Source organism: Propithecus coquereli, unplaced genomic scaffold, assembly GCF_000956105.1.
Source record: "Propithecus coquereli isolate 6110/MARCELLA unplaced genomic scaffold, Pcoq_1.0 Scaffold763, whole genome shotgun sequence".
NCBI lineage: Eukaryota > Metazoa > Chordata > Mammalia > Primates > Indriidae > Propithecus > Propithecus coquereli.
This window is the reverse complement of record NW_012153763.1, coordinates 449,892-464,299: the sequence shown is the minus strand read 5'-3', so window position 1 is coordinate 464,299 and position 14,408 is coordinate 449,892. Positions and strand designations below refer to the sequence as shown.

Sequence of the window (14,408 nt, the reverse complement as noted above, 5' to 3'; positions counted from 1 at the left end):
AAATAGGAAAATTCTTGTAGAATAAGGGTATAAAGAAAGGAAAAATATCTTTGTACAGCTGTACAATGTGTTTTAAGCTAAGTGTTATTACAAGAGTCAAAAGGCTAAAAGAAATTAAAAAGGTTATAACGTAAGCTTAGGTTAACCTGTTATTGAAGAAAGAGAAAAATTGTATTTTTTATAAATGTCGTGTAGGTAGCCTAAGTGTATAGTGTTTGCAGAGTCTGCAGCAGCGCACGGCGCTGTCCCGGGCCTCCACTCCCACTCAGGCAACTTCCTCTCCTGCAAGCTCCACGCACGGCAGGTGCCCTACACAGGTGCACCATTTTTCATCTTTTCTGTTGTATTTTTGCTGCGCCTGTTCTGCGTTTAGATACACAGACACTTTGCATTGTGTTACCGCCGCCTGCAGTGTTCGGTGCAGCATCACGCTGCACAGGTGTGTCTCCCGGGAACAACAGGCTCTGTCATACCGCCTAGGCGTGTAGTGGGCTGTATCATCTAGGGCTGTGCACGTGTTCTTGTGTTCCTGCTCGACGCAACTGCCTAGTAACACGTCTCAGAACATGTCCCATAGTTCAGTGACGCATGACTGTAGTAAATGGCTTGCCAGCCTCGGGGTGTGCTTTGCGGTGTGTCCGTGGAGGGCGCGGTGCCGGGGAGCAGGAGCCGTGCCGTCAGCCACCGTCTATCACGGAGAGACTCTCCACACTGGGAACGCCGGATCTCACCGGCCAGCTTTAAGAGCCTGGGTTTCTGATGCCCGCAGAGCTCTAGCCCTGGCCTTCCCTCCCGGCTGGCGGGGGAGCTCTTCCTCGCGTGAACCTGGGCATGGAACGCTCCCTTCCTTCCGCTTGTTTTTAAAGGTCTCCGAGTGACGTTTCCCTTATTTCCTCAGCCGTGTGAGAAGATGCGGTTCTGTGAGGCCCGCACTCCTCTCCCGCGGCACCAGGAAGACAGCGCGGGCTCCTCTAAGGCGTGTGAGCAGGAGCCGTCTCCGGCCAGCGAGAACGCGCCTTTCGTTCCTGGTGACACGTTGAGAAGAAGTTTCGGTCAGCGCGAAACTGACTGCAGGCTGTCGATGGGTTTGTGTGGCATAATCCAGCGGTTTCCAAGTGTCCTGAAGAAAACCAGCATTCTTTACGATTCAGCAGAGTTTGTGTGTGGGGAGGCGGGCAGGATGGCGGTTGGTTGCCAAAAACGTTTAGGGAACGCTGAACTGAACAGAAACACAGCTGGAACGTTTCTTTCATTTCGGGGTTTGCGACTGGGAGCCCCGTGTCCTCTGCGACTCTCCTAGCAGGAGACAGTCTTCGGGACGTTTTGTGTTATGTGATCAGGGCCCCATCCCGGTTTTCTCCCAATAGGGTGCCGTTCACAGGGTCTGGGAGGCACTCCCTGAAATCCTCCCCGGCCCTGCCACCCCCTCAGCCCCGCCTGCCTCCCGGTGCCAGGTGTCTTCCAGCCTCTGAGTGCCCACCTTCCCTCTCTCCTCCCCCTGCAGCTCAGCAGAAGGGCTCTTGGCCCCGTTTCCCTCGAGAGAGTGGCATCTGTCCCCACCCCCAGAGAGCCTCATTTCCACTCGAAGATGTGTTTGTCAGTGGCTAGACCAAGCTTACGTCTTTTCCCCGCTGGGGAATTCTGAAACCCTCCTGGTTTGCGGCACAGCGGCACACACCGGGCTTTCTGCAGTGGTGCTCGGGGTGAAGGCGGACGTGCCCGAAGAGCCCAGGCTGGACAGGGCCGCCTCCCCCTTCCCAGCGGCTCTGTGGCAGGCAGTCGGGGAGCGGTGGGGGCACGTACCTTAAGATTTCTCCAGTGTTTGACTCTTACTCTGTTTCCTGAAATAATTAGAGAATAGTGGCTTAATGAAAAAGAGACTTGTGTACCTCGAATCCTGCAGGATGCCTGCTGAGATCTGTCCTTAGCTCACACGCATTCCAGCGTGGGGGACACCATGAGTGCAGACCCCGGCACGGACACGAGCGTTTTGGTGCGTGTGCATCCGCCTGGCTCGTGGATGGCAGCTGGCTGCGTGTGTGCTATGGCGGGGAGAGAAGGGCGTGCGGGCAAGAGGGCGGGAGCTACCGTAGGGAAGGGGCAGGTAGCGTGCTGAGGTCCAGCGTTGCTGCCGCTGCTGCCCCGCCTGGACACTGCATGATGCGAAACGAGCATGTGGTGGTCACGGGTCTATGAAGACTGTGACTGAGGTTCGGACTCTGTTGTTTTGAAAGCATTTAATGTTCTTGGACACAGCTTTTAGTGGAACCCAGACAGTAATAATTGTGATGACTTTGAACCCTTTGGGGAAAGACCTTGGGTGTGAGTGCATAAAAGTAAACAGAGGTTTACTGTATTTCCGTATGCTTGGGTGTCAGTAACATGCTGTTCTTCCCAGTGGTAGCACCGTGTTCTGTGTGAACACGCGTGACCCGGGAGACTCCCCAGCCAGCATGCCCAGCTGTACCCATCCATGCGTGTTCACACGCACAACACAGGGACACACAGCTCCTGAGCAGAGCATGGCTGCACGGGGCCGCGTGTCCGGGCACACGGATGTCCGGGCTCAGCCTGCACATCCCACGGCACTCAGCCCCCAGGGCCACCCCATCACCCTGCGCCCCCCGTGCAGGACACGCAGGGGCTCCCCGAGACGGCACCTGTTTGGGGTTTTCCTGAGGCTTGTGCTCTCACAGCTCTCTTTGAAGCAGACGTCTTGGTGAACTTTGTAGACTCTTTTGTACCTGTCGTCACAAGAAAGGTTTGTAAAACCAGACGGGGAAGCAGAACGTTGCCCACTGATTAACCTCGGCTGTGTGGACCCCCGGGGAACATGACGGTGTTTGAGGGAAGAGCCATTATTTTCTTGATTAAATATTGCCTCCTATCGGTGTATTAAAATGTCCAACATAAAGGTCCTGTGATTTTTTAAAAAGTTTACTGGTGCATGATACACATAAAGGATATCCATTTTAGTGTGCATTTCGATGAGCACAGACAAAGTCCTATGATATTAAAAGATAAAATGGGAAATTTCAAAGACATGTCTTTGCTTGAGGCAGCCACGTGGCCCAAGGCCCTGGGGAGGTCTGACCCACGCTTCTGCTTCATGGGTCGTCTGTGGAGAAGCTCGAGAAGCCCAGGGCTGCGGGTGTGCGCGCCGCGGAGCAGAGGCCTGATTTCGAGCCCTGCCTCTTCCCTTCATTAACTGGGGGACTCTTGAGGCTTTAAGCCTCGGTTTTGTGTAAAATGGGAATTACTCACACCACGTCTCTCACAGGTTTGCGGATAAGCACGAGTAGAAGGTGTTCTGGCTCTTGTCAAGGCTCTGAAATGTCAGAGCTGTTTAAAAGGGAAACGCAGGGAGTTCAGTGGGTGATGCTCCAATTCATATGCTAAGTGTGGCACAACCTTTAGGGTTTCAAACCCACGGTAAGATTTCTACTTCTGGCCATGAGACAGTAACAGGCTGGAATTAACCTCCCAATGTGAACAAAAAGAGAACTGGACAAAATATGGGAAGTAACTATCTTCAGATGTTAGAAAACAGTGCAGGACTGTGATCCCTAAGAGAAGAGAAACAAACGAGACGAGCCCGTGACCAGCCTAGAATTCAGCCCGGAGCCCTGCGAGGACGGCGTTGCAGAAAGGAGGGATCCAAGCAGCGGCCACGCGGCGCTGAGGACCGACTGGAGTTGTGGAGCAGAGGCAGCTGTCGTTCGTGGGGCAGAACACTGGAGAGGGGAAGCTGAGCAGAGGAAGAGTCCAGAAATCTGCACAAGGGTCCCCGTGGATGAAGATTAAGCTGTGCGAGCACAGGGTGAAACCCTGTGTGGCCGGGCAAAGAACCTCTGAGGAGCTGAACAGTTCCCAGAGCCCAAGCAGAGAGAGCTTGTCTGATAACAGCCTGTTCACGGAAACCCCAGAAAGACCGTGCCGTCGAAGTGGGCCACATTCACCCCAGAGTAAAGGCTACTCCAGACAACTCTCAAAAGGCACAAACCATACTCAGGTAACCGCCTTGCAGAAGAAAAACAACGTTCTTGAAAAGAATACAAAAAAAAAATCTAGCACTCAGTAACATAAAATTTATAATGTGCAGCATCCAATAAAAAAATTATAAGACATTCAAAGAATCATAAAAAGAAAAAGTTACCCATAACTTGGAGAAAAATAATTCAATAGAAAAAGACGCAGAAATGAGAATGATGACAGAAATAACAAACAAGACCTTCAAATATCTGTTATAAATTGGGTCTACGTGTCCAGTGATCTAAAGGAAAATACACACATAATGACAGAGAAATGGGCGATCTAGGAGAGAACTAAATGGGACTTCTAGACATGGTAAAACATAGTGTCTGAAATGAAAATTTTATTGAATAGGATTAATGGTAGATGAGATACTGCAAAAGAAAAAATCGATAGCCTTGAATGCACTGCAATAGAATCTATCGAAAACGAAGAGCAGAGAGAAAAAAGACTGAAAAATTTGGGAAGAGCGGCAGCGACCTGCGGGACACGGGCACAGCTGGAGTCCCAGAGGCGAGGGGAGAAGTGGAGGGACAGAAAAAATACATGAAGAAATAATGGACAGATGTCTCTGAATTTGACAGAAGCTAAAAAATCCAGAAATCCAAGAAGCTTAACAAATTCCAGAGAATAAAAACACACAGCTACAGCAAAGCACATCATAATTGTCCAAAACCAGAGACAAACGGTTACACCGGTGGGACGGCGGCTGAGCCTGTGTGCCCGGGAGGGGTGGTAGAGTCTGTGAGTTTTGAAGGTGTATGAAGGTCATTGTGACAAATGTTTTGCAAAAACTCATAGAAGCTGGCAGTGAAAAACCAGGACCACCACTGCACGTGCGGAGCACAGAGGTGGCCGCGGGTGGATGTCCTTCAGCTGTGGTTTTCAAAAGCACTTTGTCGCCTCGAGTGTGGCAGCAACATTTTGGAAGAAGGAAAGAAAAATGTTCAGGAAAACAGATGAACAGAAGCAAGTGATGAAAATGAATGTTTACTTGATGTTACTAATTAACACCACAATAAATTATGTAGAAAATAAAAAAAAAAAAAACCAGAAAGAGAAAATGTAAAAGCAGCCACCGGGGTGGGAGGACACGGTACACACATGGGAACAGAGATGGGAAAGACTGCCGTCTTCTCATCTGAAGCCGCGCACACTGGAAGACGAAGGAATGGCATCTTTCAAGTTTCCATCTTTCAAGGAAAAAACGCAGCTGTCCACCAGAAACTCTGTATTCGCTAAATGATCCCTCAAAAATGAAGGTGAAATGAAAACCCTTTTAGACAGAAGCGGAGAATTCATTACCCGCGACCTGTGCCGTAGGAATGTCACCACGTGGAATCGCAGATCTGCACGAAGGAGAGAGCGGTGCTCAGACGGCAGACGTGCGGTAAGCACGGAAGACTGTTCACTGTCGGCACTTAGAAAGTGAGCATCTGCCGAGAGCACAGACAGCACGGCGCATTCGCGGCGTACGTGCAAGTAGAAGGTCCGGCGATGGTAACTCGAAGGGTGGGAGGGAAGGTGGGAGCCGGTGTGCTGCTGAGAGTCTGATGTCACATGAAGTTGCATGACAGTGATTAGAGGTGTACTGTGATCAGCTGAAGATGCATGTGGTAGATCCTAGAGCAACCGCTAAAAAGTGAACCAAAGTGTAACCAATAAGCCAACAGTAGAGGTAAAATGGAATCCCTAGAACTATTTAATCCAAAATTAGGCAGGAAAAGAGAAAAAGTAACAAAAGCAGATGGGAAAAATTGAAAACAAATAGTAGTGTGGTAGATTTAAACCAGGCACGTCAATCGTTATGTTAAATGCAATTAATGTGAATGGCCTAAACTCCAATAAAAGACAGAGATCATCAGACTGGATATAAAGCAAGACCCCACTATCTGTTAAATATGAGAAAGTCCCTTTAAATATGCAGATAGGTTGACTGTGAAAGGATAGAAAGCTTTTGGTAAGTGAAGGAGCTCCCTGTTGGGTACTCGGTGGGCACCTAACACACATGTGCCTGGCGGTCGCCAGCGGGCACACGGTGGGCACCTAACACACATGTGCCTGGCAGTCGCCAGCAGGCACACGGTGGGCACCTAACACACATGTGCCTGGCGGTCGCCAGCGGGCACTGATGTAACTGGCACGGCTGGAAGAGCGTGGGTCTGTGGATGTGGCCGCTGCACAGCACCCCAATTCCGTGCCTGCCAACGCAGCCCCAGTCCTGGCTGGACCAGTGTCTCGTGTGTGTCCCCGCTAGGCGTCGAGCCTGACTCCATGCCCAGGCTCCACTGAGGTTCTGTCCTTTCCCTCCCACATCCATCCCCACGGAGCCTGCAGCGTGGTCTTTAGGAATGTCGGCAAATGTGACCCTCCCCTGCTTGGGACCCTTCGGTTGCTCCCCATTTCGCGGAGAACAAGCGACAGAGTCTCCTGAGGGTCTCCCAGGCCCCTCACCCTCCGCCGCTCTCCACCTTGCTTGCGTGGCCCCAGCCCTGCTGGCCTCTTCCCCCTTCCCCAGACGTGCCAGGCACGCTCGGACGCAGGGCTTGGTCCCTGATACTGACGGGAGTGTTCTTCCCTCCTGTCCGTCACCACGCTGGCCTGCCCTCCACCCCACCGCTGGCTCTCCTGGTCTCCCCCGTTCGACTCTTTCTTCTTCCCTGGCTCTCAGCACCAGCCGCGGCACCACGTGACACACGGATGCTCTCTCTCTCTCGTCTGTCCCCCCGTCTGGAACGTAAGGGTCCCCAGGGCAGAACTTTGGTCTGTTCTGCTCACTGATGTGGCTGAGCATCTAGAAGAGGGCCTGCACACAGTAGGTGCTCAGCAAGTTTGCTGTTGACTAAATTGGTCGTGTGACCCACCGAGTCACAGAAAGTTAGCAAGAAAGGCCCTGAGAGATAAGCAAGGCAACTCTCCCTCTGCTGCCCATTTTACAGGTGGGGAAACTGAGGCACGAGTGATTTGCCCAGGGACACGTCATGAGTTCATGGCAGAACTGGGACTGATGTTCTCACATGCTGTGCGTTTTCCAGGGGGCTCTAAGGAAGGGACGAGAGGAAGGTCGTGTCCATGAGAGCTTGCCCTCCACCGGGGCTGGGGCCGGGCTGCTCCGGGTGTGGGGAAGGCAGGCCCGCGGGCAGGGAGCCCGGGCTCGGCTCCTCCTCAGCCACTGCCCCCGAGCTGCATGGACCTGGGCGGTTATTCCGTCTTTCTGCCTCCCTCTCCCGCTGTGTCACGTGAAGGGAACTGGCGGTCACAACAAGTCCTTTGTGTGACTGTGACCACATCCCTGCTCAGGGCTGGGTGGGCCAGACTCTGAGAAAGCACTTTGAAAAGTCAGGAACACGCTCCGAGTGCGGCAAGGCTGAGGACAGGAGCCAACTTACATGTGGTGACAGACGCCTCCCTCCCAGACCGGAAAGGACTTTGTCTCGGAGAACAGCCGCGTGCAGGGGCGGGGCACCTTCTTACAGGCTGTGGCCAGAGGAGAAGGCGGATGAGGAGCTGCCTGCTGCGGCTGCTCTCCCCCCACCCCCCACGGGAGGCCCCTGCCTGGGCCCGGGGACTGCACCGGCTGCTTCCTGAGCCAGACGCCCCATCCCCAGGGTGCTCGCAGCCGTGGGCCTCCGTGGCCGGGGCCATCCTTGCAGCCCACAGCTGGTCCCTCTGAAGGCAGGAGGGGCCTCGGGATTAAAAGATGAGGGTGGGAGCCCCCCCACCTCTCGTGCTCAGACCAGTGTTGCTCCTTCTCCCCCGACCCCACTGCCCTCCCCTGCAGCTGCCCCCCTCGTGCGGGGCTGTTCTGAGGCCCGTTACCGGCGGCACCTTCCGTCTGGTTCTCCAGCGGCAGTGCCATCCCCGGCGGCTCACAGGTCATCTGTGAGGTCCCCCCCACCCACCGGCCTCCCTGCCTGGCACTCAGAAGTCTCAGGCCCTGTCCTGGCGTCTCACCATCTGGAGGCCCCCATGGCAAACCCACCCGTGGCCTGGTGGTCCTGGGGCCGAGCCACCGGTTGTCACGACGGGTGTCCCGAGGCCAAGCCCTGACTTACCGAGCTCGCAGCGCCTGCCTTTGAACCCCGGCCCGCAGTCGCAGCGGTGGGTGCCGGCGCCCGGCACACAGGTGCCTCCGTTCCGACAGGGGTTTTCTGAGCAGTTCCCCGGGGCATCTGGAAACAGAGGCCACGGAGTTTAGTCACTGGGACCCCCAGGGAAGGCCCGCTCACAGGGACCTGTCGCTGTCTCCTCCGTGCCCTGACCCGACCCGAGATGCAGGGCGGCCGCTGTCTCTGCAGTGACAGGCCTGTCCCCCTTCCCACTGTGGCTCCCAAACACCGCTGGGCCCTACAGGGTGGTCCCATTTCAGGAGTATGAAGAGAGCAGAGGGGAAAAGACAGGCCTCAGCATGCCCAGCCCTGGCCTCATGACAAGGAAGGCAGGGAGGGAGGAGTGGGGAGCAGGACCCTCGGTGCCGAGCCCCCACTGGCCTGCGGCCCCCGCCTGCTTGCTGCTGGCTTTGTCCCCACACAGGGTTTCTCCCACTGGGAACCTGGACCCACTTGGTCCTCCAGCCCCAGGCAGCCTCTGGGCGGAGCCGGCTATGTCTTCAGGACGGCGGTGCCTGGGCCCCACAGCTCCCTCACCTCACTCTGGCGTGAGCGCGTCATTTTTTCTAGCTTTGTCAAGATCCCTGTTGTTTTACTTTCTAACTTAAAAACACTGAGAAACAGGAGGGTGAGAATTGCGTCTGCCCCACGTCATCTAACACCGAGCCGGGCCAGCCCCCCACCTAACTCGGCACCCCACTGTGAGTGCCGTCCCAGCACTGGCCCTCGGTGTCTCTCCGGGCTGGTCCCCTCCTTCCTCTCTGGGTCTGTTTCCCTTTCTCCTTTCTCCCCCCGCTTTGTCCCCTGGGACTGTCTTTATCTTTTTGTCTTTCCTGATGTGCTGAAAATGAGTCGTGGGCCTTAAACAAAACCTTTTATTGTGAAAATTTTCAAAGCCAGGACATGTGAAGTATGAAGAACCCCCCCCCCACCACCACCCCGCACTCCGCTTCGGTGGTGACAAAACTGGCCAGTCCTGTCTGCTTCCATCGCTCGTCCCCCTGTCTTGCTCTTGCTGAAGACTCAAAGCAGTTCAGACACACTCACCATTTCCCCTGTGAACACCCCGGGAGGTATCCGATACTTCACGTAACCGCAATGCTACATTATCAATTAGCAGTAGTTCCTCAATGTCGCGTGATGTCCTAGACCATGTTCACATTTCTCCCATCATCTTAAAATGTCCTTCACAGCTGGTCTAATCCAGGTGGGGCTGAGCTTGCAGAATCAACAGCTTGCCTTGATGTATCTCGAATCTCTCTTAACCTACGCCCTTCAACCTTCTCCCTCTCTATTTACTGAACAATCAAGGTCATCTGTCCTTAGAGTTCCTCTCCTGGTCTGACCCGTTGCGTACTTGTGGCATCGACTTTTTCCCGCCCGCGTTCCCTGTCAATTTGACAGAGCCAGTCGGATCCAGGTTCGGAGGGTCTCTGCAGGGCTGCCTTACGCGGAAGCTCAGGCACCGCCAGCCACGCCGGGCTGTGGGATGCGTCTGAGTCCCGCTCTGGTGATGTGAGGCCTGATCAGTCCGCAGTAAAGTCCCCACAGGCCTTGGTCGCGCCTGTGGTTGGAGCAGCCATCGGGGTCCCTGATCCGAGGTCCGTCCCCTCACCAGGTCTGACTCTGCCCTGGCCAGCTGCAGAGTCATCTGAGAGGACAGGCTTTCCTTCAGCCCCTCAGGGCCACCCTGAACTGCGGGCCTCACAGTTCAGGCAGGAGTGTGCACGCCTTCTCCTTCGTGAGTACGCCTGCAGATGCATCGGTCCCCAGCACGCTCTAGAGTTGACCGACAAGCTGTTCCTTCTTGCGAGCGTCATGGTGACCATGTCGATTCCTGTGTACTTGACGGGTTTCAGCACGTTGCCGTCACTGGTTTTCTTGATGCTCAAATTATTCCATCTCTGGCCGGGAGCAGCCCTTTCGGGTTGGCTGCTCTGTCCTCTGGACACAGTCCCGGTTGTTTCTGAAGCTTGCTTTCTACACAGTGTGTCCTGGGATTGCTTTGTCCAATCCTGCTTCAGTCTCGGAATCAGCCGTTTCTCCAGAGATCCCGGTTCCTTTGTGAGAGCAAAGCCCGGAGCTCGCAGTCTGGGTGCTCATGGCGCGCACTGCTGCTGGGGCGTCACCGCTCCAGGAACAGGACTGGGAAATTCGATTTTCAAAACGCAGACCAACCATGTGTTTATACCAATATTTCCAGTCCAAATAACAGAATTAAATTAAAAAACAAGGTTTTTAACTTCCTTGATTTTATATTTTTATTTCTTTACGCTGAAAATCTTGGTGGCATCAACGTAATTATTTTCTTCATCCTGCAATATACATGTACTAGTTTCAGAATAACAATACCAGTATCACTGTTGACTTCAAGATCACTGAGGGCAGCTAAAATGTCCCGGCAATGCTTTTCATCCTTAGACTCTGTCCCGCGGGCGGTGAGTCGTTAGACCGCTCCGTTAAAACTGCTTGAGAGGCCGGGCGCGGTGGCTCACGCCTGTAATCCTAGCACTCTGGGAGGCCGAGGCGGGTGGATCGCTCAAGGTCAGGAGTTCGAGACCAGCCTGAGCAAGAGCGAGACCCCGTCTCTACTAACAAATAGAAGGAAATGATCTGGACAACTAAAAATATATATATATAGAAAAAATTAGCCGGGCATGGTGGCGCATGCCTGTAGTCCCAGCTACTCGGGAGGCTGAGGCAGAAGGATTGCTTGAGCCCAGGAGTTTGAGGTTGTTGTGAGCTAGGCTGACGCCATGGTACTCAACTCTAGCCCGGGCAACAAAGCGACACTCTTGTCTCAAAAAAAAAACTGCTTGAGAGGCTGCTTTTCCCCGCACGGTTATGCCGTCAGCACGATAAATGGGTTCATTTGTTTCAGTTTGTTTTCAATTTTTAGGTGTTGCCTTTTCTTTTTGTTCTTTTAATAAACATTTTCTTGGTTCTAAGGTCAGAACTATAAGACAAGGGACGTTCAGAGAAGCCCTGTCCTTTCCTTCCCCATGTAGTTAACCATTTCATTAGTTTTATTTCTCTTTAAGAAAAAATTCATATTTCCCTTCTCCATTTTCCTGCACAAAAGACAACATACTGAAAATCCTGTTCTGCGCGTCACTGTTTAAAACCGCCTCTACTGAGATGTCACTTCTGTGACGAAGTTTGCCCATTTAAAGTGTACAGTTCATCAGTTGTCAGTGTCTTCATGGACACACGCGTCCATCGCCATGATTTCAGAACATTTTCGTCACCTCAGAAGGAACCTCGTACTGTGGCTGTCACCACTCCACATGCCCAGCCCAGTCCTAACCAACCACTTTCTGTCGCTGCGGATGTCCCTGTTCTGGACTTTCACACGAAAGGAGTCATGTCGTATGTGGTTTCTCGTGACTGGCTTAGCATGTTTGCAGGGTTCACCCGTGTCCCGGCGTGTATACTTCATTCCTTTCTCTCTGGTGGTCGAGCAGCGTCTATGAAGTGGGTGCGCCGTGCTTGGTTTTCCATTCGTCAGCGACGCACATTTTGGCGGTTTCCACTTTTTGCTACCGTGTTATGCTGCTATGAGCATCTGTGCACAGAGCCCGCGTGGACGTGTGTTTTCATTGCTCCTGAGCACACACCTAGGGCTGGGTTCTTTTAATACTGGAGGAGCGGCCCATCTGTTCTTCCCAAAGCCGCCGCACACTTCACATTCCTGCCGGCGGTGGATGAGGGTCCTGGTTCCCCACATCCTCACCGAGGCCCACTGCCATCTGGCTTCGCGGTTCCAGCCGACCTATGGGTGCAGGGTGGCATCTCCCGACGGCTTCCACTTGTGTTTCCTGCTGACCTGTGGTGCCCAGTGCCTGTTCGTGAGCTCACTGGCCATCAGCGTGTCTTCCTCGGAGAGTGTCTCTGTAGGTCCTTGCCCGTTTTTAGATTGGGTCGTATTTTTATTACTCAGTTGTAGGAGTTCTTTATATATACTAGGTACAAGTCCCTCATCAGATACATGGTTTGCAGATATTTCCTCCCATTCCATGGGCTGTCTTTTCATTTCCTTGACGGTGTCCTTTGAAGCGTAAAAGTTTTAAATTTTGATGAAGAGCAGTTTATCTTTTTGTTATTATTGCTCATACTTTTGTTGTATCTAAGAATCCTCTGCCAAATCCAAGGTCATGAAGATTTATTCATGTTTTCTTCTAACACGATGTTTAGCTCCTAACATTTAGGTCTTTGGTCCATTGTGTTCATCTGTGTATGAGGTAGGGGTCCAGCTTCGCTCTTTTGCATATGGCCGATCAGCCGTCCCAGCACCGTCTGTTGAGAAGACTGTTCTTCCCCACTGAACGGTCTGGGCCCCCTTGTCAGAACCAGCTGCCACAGGTGTGTGGTTTTGCTCCTGGACTCTCAGTTTCATTCCACTTATCTAAACGCCTATCCTGAAGCCGGAGCCACCGCTGCTTGATCACCATTGCTCTGCACTGCGTTTGACCCTGGGAGGTGTGAGTCCTCCTCTTTGTCAGAATTACTTTTGCTATTCTGGGTCCTGTGCAATTCCGTATGAATTTTAGACACTACACAATTGTCCAGAGACATCTCACAGCAGCCCTACAGAACACCGCTGTGTGCGAAGTATTTGTCGTCAGTCCTCACCCCGTGGATGGGGCAGCCACGCCGCAGAGATTGTGACGGATACTTGCGCCATTCTTCACCGCTGGGGCCCTGAGCCCCAGCTCATGAGCTGCAGGGCGGGAGGTTCCCAGAGAGCTGTAGCCTCACCCTGTGCCGCTATCGCTACCGAGTCCTGAGTGTTTCACACACTCACACAGACATAAAAACACGGAGAAGGCCGTTTTGGGTGGGTGGGGGCAGTGGGCTGCTCCTGTACCAGGAAAAATTGCAGAGCAAAGTGGCCTGAGCTCTGCCCCTGCCTGTGCTGCCTGCAGATGGCTGCCGCCTGTCCCGGGTGGCAGCCACCAAGACTGAGACCACTGGCGTCGGTGTCTGGGGGAGAAAACCGGGACAGTCAAGAGCCCTGCCACGTGAAGCTGGGGAAAACGGGAATGATCTGACTGGGCTCAGCACTCACTGCTTTGCTCCAGACCTCCTGGGTGTACGATCCCGGGAACCCACCTCCTGTCCCTGAGCTTCTCCCTCAGGCTCGAAGGTGCAGCCCTGACCTGGATCGTCGCTAGGTGAGGAAATGCCACTCAGGAGTGTTAACTGTGATTTGGGGGTTCTGGGGTGCTTTGGGGATCCTCTTTCCTTGAGAAAGAAAAGTCTAACAGCCTCTAGGGAGAAGGAGGAGATTATCCTACAAGGAAATAGGAACAAGATTGGCAGCAATACTGGACACAGATGACGACGGACTGGTATTTGAAGAACTGAAGGAGAAAGGAATTCAAACCTAGAATTTCATACCTAGCCAAACTAACCTTCAAGTGTGAGTGCTGCTCATTTTAAAGGCACACAGGGCCTCAGAGATGTGGCCAAGTAAAGTCTCAACAAGTACTTAGTGGAACTTGACAGTCTGATCCTGAAGTTTCACTGATGTGCAAAGGTCCCAGAATAGTTGAGACTCTTGGAGGGCAGGGGGGCTGGCCCCACAGCAGAGCAAGGACGACTAACGCCACCGTCATGGCAATGGTTGGTGTTGGCTCGAAGAAGGCAAAACAGCAGAACAGAAGCGTGAGCCCAGAAAGGGACCCAGCGTGTGCGGACACTCGACTGACAGCACGGACAGCCCCGCAGAGCTACGGGGGAAGGCGGCTGGCACAGGGCTCTGGGGTGCAGGTGTCCACAGGAAACAGAACTAACTTCTCCTTTATCTAGTAACAAAATCGGGTCTGAGCTTAGAAGGCAAACAAGTAAGCCTTTAAGAGATACGATTCTATACATATAAAACCCCAGAGAATCTATGACAGGAACAGGAGAGCTTGGCAAGATGGTTGGATACAGTATGCAAAGGTAAATACATATCTGTACTCCAGTAATAAATAATCAGGAAATATAATTTTTAAAAGTATATACTGGCCGGGCGCAGTGGCTCACGCCTGTAATCCTAGCACTCTGGGAGGCCGAGGCGGGTGGATCCTTTGAGCTCAGGAGTTTGAGACCAGCCTGAACAAGAGCAAGACCCCGTCTCCACTAAAAATAGAAAGAAATTATTTGGACAACTAAAAATCTACATAGAAAATAATTAGCCGGGCATGGTGGCGCATGCCTGTAGTCCCAGCTACTTGGGAGGCTGAGGCAGTAGGATTGCTTGAGCCCAGGAGTTTGAGGTTG

General features: G+C 53.0%; 1 protein-coding gene across 1 annotated transcript in view; it reads right to left on the bottom strand.

Annotated features, from left to right (window-relative positions):
- Nucleotides 1–14,408, bottom strand: part of SNED1 (sushi, nidogen and EGF-like domains 1) — an 84,765-nt gene that overhangs the window by 2,194 nt on the left and 68,163 nt on the right. Inside the window, exons 29-32 of the mRNA XM_012662415.1 lie at nucleotides 8,088–8,204; nucleotides 7,422–7,509; nucleotides 2,661–2,744; nucleotides 1,804–1,841 (exon numbers count right to left, since the gene is read on the bottom strand). Coding sequence (XP_012517869.1) covers nucleotides 1,805–1,841; nucleotides 2,661–2,744; nucleotides 7,422–7,509; nucleotides 8,088–8,204 — 326 coding nt within the window. The 3' untranslated portion in view covers nucleotide 1,804. The remainder of the gene's footprint in view (nucleotides 1–1,803; nucleotides 1,842–2,660; nucleotides 2,745–7,421; nucleotides 7,510–8,087; nucleotides 8,205–14,408) is intronic.